The sequence below is a fragment of the Salvelinus namaycush genome, chromosome 3 (genome assembly GCF_016432855.1).
Source record: "Salvelinus namaycush isolate Seneca chromosome 3, SaNama_1.0, whole genome shotgun sequence".
Classification (NCBI taxonomy): Eukaryota; Metazoa; Chordata; class Actinopteri; order Salmoniformes; family Salmonidae; genus Salvelinus; species Salvelinus namaycush.
In genome coordinates this window covers 50,787,006-50,805,256 of record NC_052309.1, presented here as the reverse complement: position 1 = coordinate 50,805,256, position 18,251 = coordinate 50,787,006, and the positions used below count along the sequence as shown (strand labels likewise).

Genomic DNA, 18,251 nt, shown 5'->3' with positions numbered 1-18,251 from the left:
TTGAATATGTCATTGAACCAATTGCACTTTATGGCAGTGAGGTGTGGGGTCCACTTGCAAAACAAGATTTCATCAAATGGGACAAACATCCCATTGAAACCCTGCATGCAGAGTTCTGTAAGATTCTCCTACGTGTCCAGAGGAAAACTACAAACAATGCATGCAGGGCAGAATTGGGCAAATATCCACTAATAATAAAAACTCAAAAAAGAGCAATTAAGTTTTGGAAACATCTAAAATACAGTGACCCCCTCTCATATCACTACCAAGCCCTGCAATGCCAAGAGCTGAGCAAAGAAAAGAGTCCCCTCATCCAGCTGGTCCTGGGGCTGAGTTCACAAACCTGTTCTACTAACACACTGAAGCCTCAGGACCAGAACATCCAATCAATCAGGATAAACCAAATTACAACACAGTCAAAACAAAACTATATTGCTTATTGGGAAACACAAGCACAAACACAAAGCAAAATGCAGTGCTATCTGGTCCTAAATCGACAGTACACCGTGGCTAAATATTTGACCATGGTTACTGATCAAAACCTTAGAAAAACCTTGACAAAGTACAGGCTCAGTGAGCACAGCCTTGCCATTGAGAAGGGTAGACACAGGAAAACCTGGCTCCCTGTAGAGGAAAGGCTGTGCAACCACTGCACAATAGCAGAACCTGAGACGGAGCTGCATTTCCTGACAAAATGTCAAAAATATAAAACAATTAGAGAGTGTCATTTCCCCAAATTTGAAACTCTTATTCGATGTTTCAAAGACCTCTCTGATGAGAGTAGGCTACCAGTCCTGTTGGGGGAGGACGCAGAGAGCTGTGGGTTGGCAGCGCACTACATTGCTGCCTGCCATAAGTTGAGGGACAGTGTCTGACAGACCAATCAACCTGCACATGTACTCTACTGTATGTTTATTGTTATTGTTCAATGTATGGTTATTTTGACACTTGGTTATTGTTGTTACTGTTGTCCCGTTGACAATTTTGATTCTCATTTTTATATTGTAAATAAGCTTTGGCAGTATGTACATTGTTACGTCATGCCAATAACGCACATTGAATTGAATTGAATTGAGAGAGAGAGAGAGAGAGAGAGAGAGAGAGAATGTCCAGACTGTTTTCACACTCTTGCTTTGACCACCACATGAGAGAAAGAGAAAGAAAACAGTTATGAGCTGAACATGACAGTATGCCAGTGGAAGGGAAGACAGTAGAAAGTGACCCAACTGTGGTTTGTGACTACTATGAATTTCCATTGTAGTCAATTCAGTTGCATTCATTCTGTTACCAATTTTCTGGTCATTCTGTTACCAATTTGGTTACAGAATTACACTTTTTAATCACTAATTGGTAGGTCTACCAGTAGGTCTAGGTCTGTTTCTTCCGACAATATTTCTTAAACTTACAGAAGGCAAATCATTTCTTCAAAACTAAATATACATGTTGATATTAGTTGTTAGAGGTCTTTACTTCAATGTTCTTGTGTTTTTATGTATTTCTAATACCTTTTAAGACGTTTTATGCTCTATGCTTTCTAAGACCCCTTTTCCATCTGTTTGTCCAGAAATCAAAGCCTTTGCTTATTCCTAATTTTTAGGATGAAAATGGTTGAAAGATGTACATATACCTTAATTTAAAAAAAAATATGGTCTCTTAGCTTTCATTTGACACCAAATGTGATGTGCTCCTCTGAACTTCACATGTTAGTGCTCATGGTAGCTTTTTACATGGAAATGCCCCTAACCATTTTTAAGGGAATAAACACACATGATTATATTCAACCAACGTTAATCATAACTGTTATTGTACCTCCCACGGATGACATTTGTAGAATGGATGTTAATGGAAACTTTGGGGGAATAACAGAGACCCATATTCTGTGTGGCACAAAAGACACCTCAAGTGTAAACCTCAAGGGTACTCAGTGACATTTTGCTTAAAAGAAAGATGGAAATTTTTATTTTTTTATTTTTTCATGTTTACAGGTTTCTAATTCATTTATACTGTTTGAGTGGAAAATTGCTTCCACTAAGATTAGACTATTGTCTGGATTGACAAGTTTTTTAAGCAATTATATGTTTTGTTCTATTGCCTCCAACGTGATTGAGCATCAGTCACATAGTCATTACATTAAATATGTGTAGTCTTTCACGATAATAATATTTGTTCTTTCTATAGGAAAAGTGTTCTGTTTTCATTTGACAGAAACTTGATGAATTAACTTGTTAAATTCACACAACGAAAACCCAATTAAACACTATATACTGTAAATGTGTACGCTACATGACCAAAAATATGTGGACACCGGCTCGTCAAACATTCTCCTGGCATTTGACAAACTGACTTGTTGGAAAGGTGGCATCATATGACGGTGCCACGTTGAAAGTCATTGAGCTCTTCAGTAAGGCCATTCTACTGTCAATGTTTGTCTATGGAGATTGCATGGCGGTGTGCTCGATTTCACCTATCAGCAATGGGTGTGGCTGAAATAGCCGAAACCACTCATTTAAAGGGGTGTCCACATACTTTTGTATATATAGTGTATTTCAGGCCTACAACTGATGAGACTGTATTAAAAAAAGGATTTCATTATCTTTAAGTTTATCTATTTCGCAGCCAGGATCTGTGAGAAAATGCGCTTTGATGGTGACAGCAGTACAGTGAGATATCTTCTTTGGCTTCTAGGGGCGATTTAATACTTACTCTTTATCATTGCATAACATCAAAGAGAGAGTTACATAGGTATGCATGCCTGTCCTTGCTGCATGTGTTTTTTTGTCATATAATGGGCTATTTTTATTTATTGATGGTGCATGGAAAACGCCTTACTCCAAATCAACACGGCGGTTATGGCTTTAGGTCACAGTGAGGTATATAAGCCTGATTGACAGGCCCTACAAAAGACAACTAAATGTCAATCATGGCATAGTCGCCGTGCGATGGAAGAATAGGAACAGTCCAAAGGGAAACATGCTCTACCAAAACATACCAGCCCTAACTACCAGAGCAGCTCTCTCTCAAGGGTCGGTCTCTGTCGATAAGTTTCAAACGAGCGGTGCGTCATTTTCCGAAAATTAATTAAATTGCCAAACTGAATTAAAAGCCCTGGACATATTTAATGCAAGTGCTTTTAATTGTGGTTTGTTAAATTACCGTTGCCTAGCCGCAGTTTCATGTTCTGTGCCAGCGTGTTTGTCACGCCTCGTCACTGGGAGAGGAGAACGATTCCTTATGATAGCTCCTCGACAGGCTAGGGATACGTCCCAAATAGCACCCTATTCCCTACATAGTGCACTACTTTTGGCCAGAGCCCTATGGGCCCTGGTCAAAAGAAGTGCACTATATAGAAAACGATGACATTTGGGATGTGTAGGAGAACAGGGGCATCACAGCCAGTCTTCACACTGTAGTAGACTTCAAAGTGGGTCATAATAGCAAGCTGAGCACGACACAATTATAATTAAAAACACATCTCCTCAATATGCTACCCAAAAATCTTTCCCACTGCATCCCAACAAAATGTAATTTTACCTCAACCACAATAATTCTACAAAAGAGCAGACATTTTGTGTAGCCATCAGCAGAGATATCACAATTTACAATGTCATACTATGTTTTAAACCAAACCTACACTATATATACAAATGTGGACACCCCTTCAAATTAGTGGATTCGGCTGTTTCAGCCACACCCGTTGCTGACAGGTGTATAAAATCGAGCACACAGCCATGCAATCTCCATAGACAAACATTGGCAGTAGAATGGCCTTACTGAAGACCTTAGGGACTTTCAACGTGGCACCGTCATAGGACGCCCCCTTTCCAACAAGTCAGTTCGTCAAATGTTTTGCCCTGCTAGAGCTGCCCCGGTCAACTGTAGTACTGTTATTGTGAAGTGGAAACGTCTAGGAGCAACGGCTCAGCCGCAAAGTGGTAGGCCATACAAGCTCACAGAACGGGACAGCCGAATGCTGAAGCGTGTAAAAATTGTCTGTCCTCGGTTGCAACAGTCACTATCAAGTTCCAAATTGCCTCTGGAAGCAACGTCAGAACAAGAACTGTTTGTTTGTAGCTTCATGAAAGCTACACACAAGCAGTGGAAACGCATTCTCTGGAGTGATGAATCACGCTTCACCATCTGGCAGTCCGACAGACAAATCTGGGTTTGGCGGACGCCAGGAGAATGCTACCTGCCGGAATGCATAGTGCCAACTGTAACGTTTGGTAGAGGAGGAATAACGGTCTTGGGCTGTTTTTTATGGTTTGGGCTAGGCCCCTTAGTTCCAGTGAAGGGAAATCTTAACGCTACAACATACAATGACATTCTAGACGATTCTGTGCTTCCAACTTTGTGGCAACAGTTTGGGGAAGGACGTTTCCTGTTTCAGCATGACAATGCCCCTGTGCACAAAACGAGGTCCATACAGAAACCTTTTTTCCGAGATCGGTGTGGAAGAACTTGACTGGCTTGCACAGAGCCCTTCAATCCCATCGAACATCTTTGAGATGAATTGCAACGCCGACTGTGAGCCAGGCCAACCGCCCAATGTGTGTGCCCGACCTCACTAACGCTCGTGGCTGAACGGAAGCAAGTCCCCGCAGCAATGTTCCAACATCTAACGGGAAGCCTTCCCAGAAGAGTGGAGACTGTTACAGCAGCAAAGGGGGGGACCAACTCCATATTAATGCCCATGGTTTTGGAATGAGATGTTCGATAAGCAGGTGTCCACGTACTTTTGGTGTATCTGTAATTCAAAGTCTTGCTGATGGAGACTTACGCTCCTGTGGGCAGATTCAGCGTGTAGACCGAAGAATCTGCCAGGACTGGATGGGATGTGTGAGATAACGACCATCGTTAGTTCTGGTTTTGGGGTTTTCGTCACTGTTTATTTGGACCTATTATTTGGACATATGGCATTGGGCGAAAGAGGTACTTTAACTGCTTTGCCTCTCGTGCTTCACGTGTGACCCTACACGGATCGGGGGGGTGGGGGAGGCTGAGAATTCCTTTTGCGATGGTGGACACTGTTTTTGCCGGAACTCTCAATTTCTATCACGTATGAATGCAGAAGTTGATCACTCAGCTGACCAGATTACCCAAGATTTTACTTCTGGGTTAACAGAGATTAACGGAGACTGGATGTCATTCTCCATCACACCTCAAGGTCATATTTCTCAAGGGCTCCTGAGTGAAGTATTTCCTTGAGACCAAGGCTATTCTTATAACCACATCACTGAAGTAAAAACACACTTAGGTGTTCTCTCTCGCTCTCTCTCTCTCTCGTTCTATAGCACTGTTAAGATGTGGCCACATCCCTTTTTGTAAATGTAATTTCCCTAGCAGGCTGGCACCCATCCTGCCAGTCAGTCCGTTATGACTAGAAGGTTTCACATGGTGTTTGAAGGACTATAAACTTAAAAACAGATCGATACATGATTTGTCCTTAGAGCAGAAGAGAAAATAAACATAAGACAAAGGAGAGGCTAAGGGAGGATCGTGAAGGAATGTATCTGCCCCCTGTGGTATTCACTGTTTACTGAATTTCTTTCAAATTGGTTTTCTTGTATCAGGTCCCCCAGAGGGATGGGAGGCTCAGGCAATTTGCCAAGCAGTCTTCCAACCTGTCAGAGGGCCCACTATCGGATGATCAATTGGACTCTAAAGATACCACAAAAGCGAGTGAACTGAAAGGAAATATGAGTTGATAACGCTAGATGAGATTTCTTACTTTTTCCAAACCATGTGACCATTATGATCGACCTAATGCTTGTGTACAAGGGAAGATTCATAGTGAATAAGTTCATGTTTAGAAATATTCAGATCTTATAGTATGCAGCGTGACACATGTCCTTCTCATAGGGTTGATTAGGCTGTTGATTGTGGCCTGTGGAATGTTGTCCCACTCCTTTTCAATGGCTGTGCGAAGTGGCTGGACATGGGTGGGAACTGGAACAAGCTGTTGTACACGTCGATCCAGAGCATTTCAAACATGCTCAACGGGGAACATGTCTGGTCAGTATGCAGGCCATGGAAAAACTGGGACATTTTCAGCTTCCAGGAAATGTGTACAGATCCTTGCGACATGGGCTGTGCATTATCATGCTGAAACATGAGGTGATGAGGGTGGATGAATGGCACAACAATGGGCCTCAGGATCACGTCACGGTATTTCTGTGCATTCAAATTGCCATTGATAAAATGCAATTGTGTTCATTGTATGTAGCTTATGCCTGCCCATACAATAACCACCATGGGGCACTTTGTTCACAATGTTGACATTAGCAAACCGCTCGCCCACACAACGCCATACACGGTGTCTGCCATCTGCCCGGTACAGTTGAAACCGGGATTAATCTGTGAAGAGCACACTTCTCCAGCGTGCCAGTAACCATCGAAGGTGAGCCTTTGCCCACTGAAGTCGGTTACGACACTGAACTGCAGTCAGTTCAAGACCCTGGTGAGAACAATGAGCACGCAGATGAGCTTCCTTGAGACGGTTTCTGACAGTTTGTGCAGACATTCTTCAGTTGTGCTAACCCACAGTTTCATCAGCTGTCCGGGTGGCTGGTCTCAGACGATAAACACAGGTGAAGAAGCCGGATGTGGAGGTCCTGGGCTGCCGTGATAACACGTGGTCTGGGGTTGTGAGGCCGGTTGCACATTCTGCAAAATTCTCTAAAACGACATTGGAGGTGGCTTATGGTAGAGAAATTAACATTCAAACTCTGGTGGACATTCCTGCAGTCAGCATGCCAAATGCACATCTGTTGCATTGTGTTGTGTGACAAAACTGCACCTTTTAGAGTGGCCTTTTATTGTCCCCAGCACAAGGTACACCTGCGTAATTATCATGCTGTTTAATCAGCTTCTTGATATGTAAACAAATTTGTGCACATACTTTACGAGAAATAAGCTTTTTGTGCGTCTGGAAAATTTCTGGGATCTTTTATTTCAGCTCATAAAACACTTTACATGTTGCGTTTATATTTTTGATCAGAAACTATATATAGTATACATATACAGTACCGGGTGAAAACTTTGGACATGCCTACCTATTCAAGGGTTTTTCTTTATTTTTACTATTTTCTACATTGTAGAATAATAGTGAAGACATCAAAACTATGAAATAACACATATGGAGTCATGTAGTAACCAAAAAAGTCAAAATATAATCAAAATATATTTTATATTTGAGATTCTTTAAAGTAGCCACCCTTTGCCTTGATGACAGATTTGCACACTCTTGGCATTCTCTCAACCAGCTTCATGAGGTAGTCACCTGGAATGCATTTCAATTAACAGGTGTGCCTTGTTAATTTGTGGAATTTCTTTCCTTCTTAATGCGTTTGAGCCAATCAGTTGTGGTGTGACAAGGTAGGGGGGTATACAGAAGATAGCCCTATTTGGTAAAAGACCAAGTCCATATTATGGCAAGAACAGCTCAAATAAGCAAAGTATAAAGATATATGGAAAATGTCAAGAACTTTGAAAGTTTCTTCAAGTGCAGTCGCAAAAACCATCAAGCGCAATGATGAAACTGGCTCTCATGAGGACCGCTACAGGAAAGGAAGACCCAGAGTTACCTCTGCTGCCTAGAATAAGTTAATTAGAGTTACCAGCCTCAGAAATTACAGCTCAAATAAATGGTTCACAGAGTTCAAGTAACAGACACATCTCAACATCAACGGTTCAGAGGAGACTGCGTGAATCAGGCCTTCATGGTCGAATTGCTGCAAAGAAACCCCGACTAAAGGATACCAATAATAAGAAGAGACTTGCTTGGGCCAAGAAACACGAGCAATGGACATTAGACCGGTGGAAATCTGTCCTTTGATCTGATGAGTCCAAATTTGATATTTTTGGTTCCAATCGCCGTGTCTTTGTGAGACACAGACTAGGTGAACAGATGATCTCTGCATGTGTGGTTCCCACCGTGAAGCATGGAGGAGGAGATGTGATGGTCTGGAGGTTCTTTCCTGGTGGCACTGTCAGTGATTTATTTAGAATTCAAGGCACACTTAACCAACATGGCTACCACAGCATTCTGCAGAGATACGCCATCCCATCTGGTTTGTGCTTAGTCGGACTTAGTGGGACTATCATTTGTTTTTCAACAGGACAATGACCCAAAACACACCTCCAGGCTGTGTAAGGGCTATTTTACCAAGAAGGAGAGTGATGGAGTGCTGCATCAGATGACCTGGCCTCCACAGTCACCTGACCTCAACCCAATTGAGATCGTTTGGGATGAGTTGGACCACAGAGTGCTGGAAAAGCATCCAACAAGTCTTCAGCATATGTGGGAACTCCTTCAAGACTGTTGAAAAAGCATTCCAGGTGAAGCTGGTTGAGAGAATGTCAATAGTGTGCAAAGCTGCCATCAAGGCAAAGGGTGGCTACTTTGAAGAATCTAAAATACACAATATATATGTATATAAATACTGTTTCTGGTTACTACATGATTCAATATGTGTTGTTTCATAGTTTTGATGTATTTGCTATTATTCTACAATGTAGAAATGGATTAAAACAAAGAAAAACCCTTGAATAAGTAGGTGTGTCCAAACTTTTGACTGGTACTGTACATAATATTATAAAGCCATGACAATATTATGTCTCGCTCCTTTCTAGCCACTGCATCCACACAGAAAGCCATGTCAAGATTATATTTCACTCTTTTCTCATTCTGCGGACGTGTCTGTTTTTCTTTCTGATCTGGTTGTTGACCTTTAGCGTCAGGGCTAGGGAGGGCAGCATGTCTTCTGAGTTAACACACCAGGGAATCCCTCTGCCTGCCTGGCTCTGTCATGACCCAAATCATCAGCACACAAGGAGTTGGGTCAGAGGACACTGTGATCCTTTTCCCCTTCCCATTGCAGTAGTGACTTCATGCAATCCAACATCATATTATAAGGAACCAAGATACAGTAAAGAAATTAATTAGCGCGAGCAAGATTCGAAAACATTGGTCTTTGGTGTTCATTAACTTAAACAATATGCAAATGTACGGTTCACGACATAAATTGATTTGGTAAGCTTGCATTACAGAGCAGCATTAGCAATATGGCAGAGTCATAAGAGTATCTGTGTGAAGTAGAAGAGCACCAGTAACTGCTAAATGGAAAATAATGAGGTAATGAAGCATTGCACTGAGAGGAGAGTAAAAGAACAGCACCCTGGCTCTGTATGCTTCAGGTGAAGTCAAAAAAAAATCTATGGAAATGCAGCATACTCCAACACTGGAGAGGACACTCGGCCGAGCTATCTATCTGCACAGTATTTTCATCCTCTGAATGCTGCAAACGCTCCAAAAATCGAGTGGACATTAAACTCCCTTGATTGCAGAGTGCATCTCTTTTGTAGGTCCTAGTCTAGTTAGACAGTGAATGATGCTGCCTGGAAATGAGACAAACCTATTCTGGAACTACTAATGCAGCAGGCTGTGTGGCTGTTAGCATTATGTCTGCCTCTGCAAGCACGAGGAAATTGTTCACCCTCTGTAGGAGTTCAAGGGAAACCAGACATGAGAGGAGGATATGGGGAGGAGCTGAGCACAAAATGCAATTCAATATTGTGTTTTAGACAGGAGGGAAAGCTGAAAACGTAATAATAAAGTTGGCCTTAAGTTGGCCTTGGTGCAGAATAAATCAGGACAATGCTACAGATTAGGACAGATCATTACACTATATGGGTTTAGCACGTACACTACATGACTAAAAGTATGTGGGCACCGGCTAGTCAAACATCTCTTTCCAAAACCATGGATATTCAAATTGGGTTGGTCCCCCCTTTGTTGCTATAGCAGCCTCCACTCTTCTGGGAAGGCTTTCCAGTAGATGTTGGAAATTTGCGGGTTCTCAGCCACAAGAGCGTTAGTGAGGTCAGGCACTGATGTTGGGCGATTAGGCCTGGCGCGCAGTCGGCATTCCAATTCATCCCAAAGGTGTTCGATGGGGTTAAGGTCAGGGCTCTGTGCAGGCCAGTCAAGTTCTTCCACGCCGATCTCGACAAACCATTTCTGTATGGACCTCGCTTTGTGCACAGGGGCATTGTCATGTTGAAACAGGAAAGGGCCTTCCTCAAACTGTTGCCACAAAGTTGGAAGCACAGGATTGTCTAGAATGTCATTGTATGCTGTAGAGTTTTATTTCCCTTCAAGGAAACTAAGGGACCTAGCCCGAACCATGAAAACCAGCCCCAGACCCTTATTCCTCCTCCACCAAACGTTTGAGTTGGCACTATGCATTCGGGCAGGTAGTGTTCTCCTGACATTCGCCAAACCCAAATTAGTCCGTCGGACTGCCAGATGGTGAAGCGTGATTCATCACTCCAGAGAAGTTTCCACTGCTCCAGAGTCCAATGGCAGAGAGATTTGCACCACTCCAACCAACGCTTGGCATTGAGTATGGTGACCTTAGGCTTAGGTCAGGCCATGGAAACCCATTTCACGAAGCTCCCGGCGAACAGTTCTTGTGATGATGTTGCTACAGAGTTTGAAACTCTGTAGTGAGTGTTGCAACCCAGGACAGTCAATTTTGACGCTGTACGCACTTCAGCACTTAGTGCTTGTGTTGCCTACCACTTCGCGGTTGTGCCATTGTTGCTCCTAGATGTTTCCACTTCACAATAACAGCACTTACAGTTGACCAGGGTCGCTCTAGCAGGGCAGACATTTGACAAACTGACTTGTTGAAAAGGTTGCATGTTGAAAGTCACTGAGGTCAACAGTGAGACCATTCTACTTCCAATGTTTGTCTATGGAGATATATACCTGTCAGCAATGGGTGTGGCTGAAACCTTTGAAGGGGTGTCCACATACTTTTGTATATTTATGTATCCGTTCTTATCTCACTGTTTTACCGTTTTAAAAGCTTAAACAGTGTTGACCATTTCTGTATTGCAGGCTATTTGCTGAGGGTCCAGGGGCCTCATTTATAACCTTTGCGTAAATTTCACACTAAATATCTGCTTGCGCTATTTCTGAAAAATCAGGCGCGAGATTTATAAACTTGCCGCATGCCATACATAGCATGTTTCCCATTATAAATCAGACCTGTCGAAAACTATGCAGGCTTGAAAACGCCTCCATTCCCCTTTTATGGTGACAATAATAGCCTTTATTTGTTGTATAATTTGGAAATATTGGCATTAGGCCACAGCATTCAAAAGACAAATTGTTGTTCAATATTTATTTTATCAATAGATTATTGGGTTTAAATGTCCCGCCTTGGTAAAGGCTCTGAGATTAAATAGACAATGATGTCGTGCTCTTATCACACAGCAATAGTGTAGCCTACTCATACTGACAAATATTGTACATAAGCTACTTTCAGTTTCTGAATGAGAAAACAATGGCAAATTGTTGTGGACCTGTCAGCAGAACATTTGAATTCAACAATGGTTTATATCGACTTTTCCCCCAACCTAAATATGATGGACTGCCCACAAATTCTGAAACATTGTAGGGCAGGCTACAAAAAAAAGTCAATTACAGTACTCACAGTTACATTTCTAGTGTGTTTTTGTTCAACTTGACTTTTTATAAAAAACATATTATAGTACTACTGATATTGATTACTGCATTGTTGGGAAAGAGAAAGCAAGAAAGGCATTTCACTGTAGGCTACTTGTGCACATGACAATAAAAACTTGATACATAGGCCTACTCCAATGTAAATTTGAATGTATACCGTCATTATAAACCGCTTGGCCTATGATATTGCAAAACTCAAACTACATATAGCCTATCTATTTATTAGGTCCAATTAAATGAGAGATGTGCATGGTAACTCACTCACTCACTCACTCACTCTCTTTCTTTCTTTTCCCACACACACGCACGCACGCACGCGCACACACACACACACACACACACACACACACACACACATTCCCCTCCAAAGGCACACAAACCATACAACACCTTGGAGGTCCACCAACAGAGTTGAACATGCTGATCTCACAATTAGTGGCATACCTCTGAGGCATGTTGGGCATCTTCACATTTACCCAGTGAGACAATTTACCATGGCCCTGCTGACTTCTCATAGTATTGAAATAACAGGTTCTAAAGCCAGTACGTCATTGCCTCCTTAGTCCCGATGCAAACACATGAAATATTCCATATGTTTGTTAAGTGTAACACAAGGGATGAGAAATCCAGAGTACATAGGATATGTATCTAAAGGCTCAATATCTAGCTCTTTGAAGCTAAAAAGGGGACTTTCAAGGCTGGCACATATGTATTATTATTATTTAGTTTACCTTTATTTTAAAAGAGAAGACATATTGAGGCCTAGGTCTCTTTTTCAAATGTGCACTGCACGATACAACACAAATATACACATTATACACAAAATATACATATGTACACATTAAAACACAAAACTACAGTCATGGGAAGCACAAGGAAAACATCACAAATCACCTAGATAAACTGTTACATTCGTCCACAAATAAGTCCACAATCAATTCTCTAAACTGGCTTTACGGCAGCAGAACATTAAGGTGGAATGTATTTAGAATTTTGTTCCAGCAACACGGTGCTTTAAAACTAAAAGCAGATTTACCTACAGTGTAGCTCGGTGGAGACCCTAGGAACCTCAAGAGTTAGCCAATCCTGTGAACAGGTTAGGCAACTCAGCTGTCTATATGTCAACAGCAATGTTAGATAAGATGGGAGTTTATGAAGTAGGGCCTTGTAAACAAAAAGGGAATAATGTAGAGATATATGGGTCTTTAGGGAAGTCCAGCCAACCTTTTGATCCAGGATGCAGCGATGAGTATCAAAACTGTCACCTGTCACCAGTAGCTTACTATGACAAACACGCACAGTGAGACTACGAACCACAATATCTGTCATCCATGGGATTATAAAAAGTAAAGAAGTAAAGAAGAAATAATATATTTCAGCATGTGCTATACAGCCATAATACCACATGCCTCTGGTCACAGATACACATGGAGCTCAGGTTTCAGGATTAAGGGCTGTATTCTGACTAGAATCTTGATCCATTTTAAGAACTACAACTTCTAAAATCCATGTCAACATTCCCACAGGTCATCAAGCTGTAGTATAGAGTGAATTATTTGCATTTGTTATATACGTAAGACATGGATGTGAAGCTATGCCACAAAGGAAGAACAACCGGGGAATCTTCATTGAGATTCTATTGAAATAAAATAAACAATTAAACAATATTATCCTGCCCCAGCCATTGAACAATAAGACACCGGATCTACAGTATATGCAGCATTTCAGAAAATGTATATTGGTCCCACAAGTGTTACATTTTTCTATCTCAAGAATCTCTCTCACAGTTGCTTAGTAGGCAGAAATTATTCAACATACCAGAGCAAAGAAAATTGCATATCTAAGTAAACGTGTTTAAGTGAGCGTGGAGCATAATCTCTTTCTGAATGAGGCTCATTTTTCGTTGGTGGGTGCATTGCACTTTTTTTTCTCTAGATTTATGACGAGTAACGAGAGTAACGAGAGTAACTCCTCACTATGCAGAAATCGCTCCCCCATTTCCTGGTTGCTAAAATTCTAATAGTTCGCCTAATTTCAGTTTATGTGACAAAACAAGCAAATATAGTGTAGAGAATCATTGTACCATCTAAACCGCTGTGAAATATATTTTCCATAAACAAAAATATTGTCTTTTCAGCTGTTTGAAGCTGGTGTACAAAACTGAAAGATGCAAAAATGAAATGAGAATGACAGATCTATCACTCATATTTCCATGTGAATTTTGTCAGGTCACCCAAAAAGTTACATATTGCAGCTTTAAATGTGATGGGTTTGGGGGTCAGTCGGTATTATAAGGAAAAGTCTCATCATCATGGATATATCCACATTCAAAAGTTTCCTTCTTATGGGTAGCCTCTGGCTAGAGGTTGGTGACATGTACTACCGTGGTTTAAGATTACATTTCTTGCTAAATAAGATTTATCGACTTCATCATTTTCTTTACGGATTAGCACCTACTCCAACCTCAACAGACATTCAATAATGCAATAAGCCAAACATAATCTCCCCAAACTTGTATATATGCAAATTTCCTAGAAATTGTAATTGAGATGATTTAGACTTTTTTTAAACAAATGCTTAAGTTATTTTCCATACCCTGCCCAAGCCTAGTGCCCAGTGTTATGCTATGCATTGCAGCATCAGTGTGCTTGTGAAGAGTCACTCCAGCAGCTCTTTGTGCTATTATCTGCGTCACCACAGAGCACTTACTCCGTCACAATAGCAGAAGCATCTGCCATTTCAATCCAGAAAATGGATTGATAAAGAGATGGAAGAAGGTTTTTTTGGACTATGTAATTTCTCCCTCAACAGGTCTTTCTTAGTCAAATGCACAGCAGCTCCAGAGTTCCTAGGACTCCCTTGGGGCCTGGGATTGCAGTTTGGAGAGTTTGGAGAGCAGGTCAAGGAACAGCCAGATAATCCAGTCCATCTTTCCCGGATATCCTTCCTCTCTCCTCTACCCTCCCTCCCTGGTTCTGTCTGAATAATGCAGACTTTGGGATCAGTGGCAGCTCCCCTGACAGACTGGACTGGGAAGCAGCTGCACCTATGAAGCGCAGCCTTCGAGCTGTCACACCCCATCTCCAGCTAAGCAAATCGGTTTAAACAGGCAAACAGCATTGAGCTCCTTCCCAAAATGTCACACCAAAGTTTTACTGCGAAACACTCATATGCTTGATGTATTACTTTTTGCAGTTGTTCAAGCTGAAACCGGTGCATGTCTGTTTGTATGGTGCCACTCTGGAAAGGTGCAAAGGCCTTGAATGTGTCGGGTCACACATGGTGCCATGCACCCTTCTTCCCACCTACCGCAACACATTACAGGAGAATTATTCATTTGTGTTTTCTAAGCTAATAGTGTTCTTTGTCACACATGACTTACCATCACCATATGAAAGGGCATTCGCAATGACCAAATTTTCTATAATGTAATAATTTGATGTATTTATTTATTTACAAGGAAGGACCCAGGCAAACGGTTTAGAAATTATTATTTTGCACCCAAAAATGATTGCATGATTTACTATGTCTTCGGCATGCAGGTCCCAGCAGTGAGTCCTCCGACTGTCACTGAAAATGATTGATTATCAATCACTCTAACCATGCGACAAATTGGTAAATAAATGTGACTGCCGTGGATAGCAGGCGACGCAGACACCGAGACGGAGCAGTGAGGCCTATAAAAGGCAACTGGTGCGCTCTGCCAGGGGCGACGGGGGAGCAGGAGCGTGCCAGGGAGGCAGAGACGGTGAGCAGACAAACAAGAGGCTGTCACTGACTTCATTGATTCCACTGCGTGCCTTCAACCTTTACAAACTTCCCGTGTGGACTCACAGCTAAATATTGTTTGACGGGATCCGCAAAGCAATGTTATTTCACTGTAAACAAGGAGAGGTCTTTGGAGCATACTCTCATCGACAAATATACATGGTATCGCTAGAATGTGCGTTTGTGTAGTACAGAGACCAGACAGTGTCAAGTGCATGCTACTCATCTGAACTGCATGAGTCATGACACAGGTTTAGCTGTTGTGGAATTGTATCTACTCCTTTTCTGAAGGAATAATCTCTAAATTGTTGCACCTGTTAATCAGGGAACTTAATATGCTCCCAACATACAGTGCTTATTGGTAATCTAATAGCATCTCCTTGCAAATTCTTCAGGGAAATGACACAGAAGAATCTACAGTATACTGTATATACTTGAGAAAATCTTGTCTCAATATGTTTTATGAGCTCAGAGTGGAATGCTGTCGCAGTATGAGCTTGCTTTGCGTTCTACCTTTTGGCAGGGCCTATGCAGCTAAGGAACACCTCATATACTGTCACCTCTGAGTATATGTGGTATTTTGTTGCACCATAAAATATTTTGAGAGCCATTATAAAACCCATCATCTTACATCTTACCATGCCTCAAAATGAAGGCTTGGAGAGAAATGAAGAGAGGCTGCAGCACACTCAGTATGGAAGATGAATAGCACTTCCCAGGTAGGAGTTTCTGGGAACAAGTGGGTTTAGACCCATGGGGGAATACAACAAAGCAGTAAAAGTGCAATTAAAAGGAGTGAACTCAAACTAGATTAGTTCTTGAGTGGGCAGACAGACACGTCCTCAACACATACCAGCATTCAAACTACACATTCTGTTGCTCAATTTGTAGTAGGCTATTTTCAGTTGTGTTTTTCATGGAGTGGATTGGAACATACCATTTCCACAGAAGATACACAGTTTGGCAAGCATTGGTCACTGGCACTCACACTCTCATACACAGACAGGGACTGAGTGACTATCTCTGTGCATGCATGATATTGTGTGTGAGTGTGTGTGCGCGTGCGTGCGTGCGTGTGACCACTCTCAGTGCTACTTCAAAAGCAGGATGCTTGGGGAAAACTTGTAAAGCAAGTGTGCCTTCTAGTGGTGACTTGGGAGGCCTATTTCACATGGGATGTGTGTAGTTACGCTGGTACCTGGTAGAAACGAAAGTAAAAACGAAAGCAACTTACGATAGAAGATGTATTCAGTGTAACTTGACCAGATCTTGTCCTCTGTGTGTCGATTCACGGAGGACGCTGTGACTGAAGAGTTACAGGCAACCATCTGGAAACCACACTCTGACAGGATGTCAAATGATCTCTCAAGGTGTTTGAACTTCAGGTAAAACCTGGAAGTATATCGATCCGGTGTCCTGTCTGGGTCTCGACTCTCATTCAAGGTCTCCCCAAAAACTTCCTTGGCTAACGCGACTCTCCCACAAATCAAAATCCGCGGGACCCTTCTGAATTTGGCGTCAGTTTGACTCTCTCTGCCCACTGTGCAAGAGCCCCTGTAACCAACTGTAATGAACCCACTTTTTCTGTCCGCCGGGACCAGTGATGACGGCGGACACATCTTGTGGTCGCTGCCATGAGAACCATCTTCAAAATCACTGTGGAAGTATTCGTCTGGACTGTGTTTTAAATCTTCGGGGGTCAATAGTTTGACCATGTCTGACAACTGGAAGTACTCCGCCTCTTTCCTAAGCCTCCCCTTCTCTGGAAAATGGTCGGGCAGTACAACTTGTTTGTCTCTGAGGAAGTCCAGCACATATCGAAATAAAAATCCATCTCTGTCGATAAAATAGCGTCCCTTAGGGTCCCGCGCCAAGTCGTTAGTGGCATCTTTCTTGGGTGAGAATATTTTTCCCAGCAAGGAATTCGGGGTGCTTACTAACGTTGCATGACGTGTGTAATACACCTGTCCCCCGACATTTAATTCTACAACATCTGGGAAACTATTCTGAACAGATCCTTGGTCTTTGGATGTAGGGTTAGTCCTACAGTTTCCACTCAATGCCATTGTTTCCGTCATGATTGACTAAAAACTCCACCGAATTTTAGATGGAAACGGTAGATTGATGTCCAAACGTTGCTATTTTACTTGGACTAAAACAAGGTATATTTGTGTTTAAAATGTACAATTAAACACACTGAACATAAATTATGAGAATTAGATCTTAGAAAGTCAGTCATTCACCTACCAGTCGCTGCAGTCTTAGAAAAATAGCATAGTGGTGGATGTCCACGAAACCCACCTCAAAAGATAACGGAAAAAACGGTGTTTTGAGACTACAAAAATATATACAGACGCATCAAAGGTGTGTACCACAACAGCGTGCATCAGTTGCTCTGCCTCCATTGCCCATGGGAGAAGAACATTGCCGAGGGAAATGACTGAGGTTCATGAGAACCCTCGCGGCCAAATCACATAGAAACGCTGTCAAACGGAACATGAGCTGCCTTGCTTCTGTTTGCTAGAGCAACATGAATAGCTTATAGATAGCCCAATACTCTACATAAATGCACAAATATATCTACAACATATTCAATAGAAAAACTCATCACAACAACTTCTAAAGTCCAAAGGGAAAGATATCGTTATCACCGGCGTTTTATCTCTAACTTCCTTTGAACACGAGGACTTGGTCTTGCTGATTAAAAAGGCTGTCTGAAGAGTAACTTCACAGAGGTTGCATCCACTCCGCCCTGATGAGTCCTGTAAGTGTGTCCCCCAGTGCTCAGATTGTGCTGTTAGCGGTCGTAGGAACAAATTGTGTCATGGTTGTGGGCGCGCTGAAGGCTGCATAGCTGGAGCTGTCGGAGGAGCTGAAACGATTCTCCCGGTCCACTCCAAGCAAGGTGGTGCAGCGTAAAAAAACAACGTCTCAGCTGATGTTGCCTCAA

At 42.1% G+C, this 18,251-nt stretch overlaps 1 protein-coding gene across 1 annotated transcript in view; it reads right to left on the bottom strand.

The window, feature by feature from the left end:
• LOC120044400 (BTB/POZ domain-containing protein KCTD16-like) overlaps positions 1-17,367 on the bottom strand; it is an 84,489-nt gene extending 67,122 nt beyond the window's left edge. The window contains exon 1 of the mRNA XM_038989033.1: positions 16,536-17,367. Within this exon, the coding sequence (XP_038844961.1) occupies positions 16,536-17,367 (832 nt within the window). The remainder of the gene's footprint in view (positions 1-16,535) is intronic.
• Between the last annotated feature and the right edge of the window lie 884 nt (positions 17,368-18,251).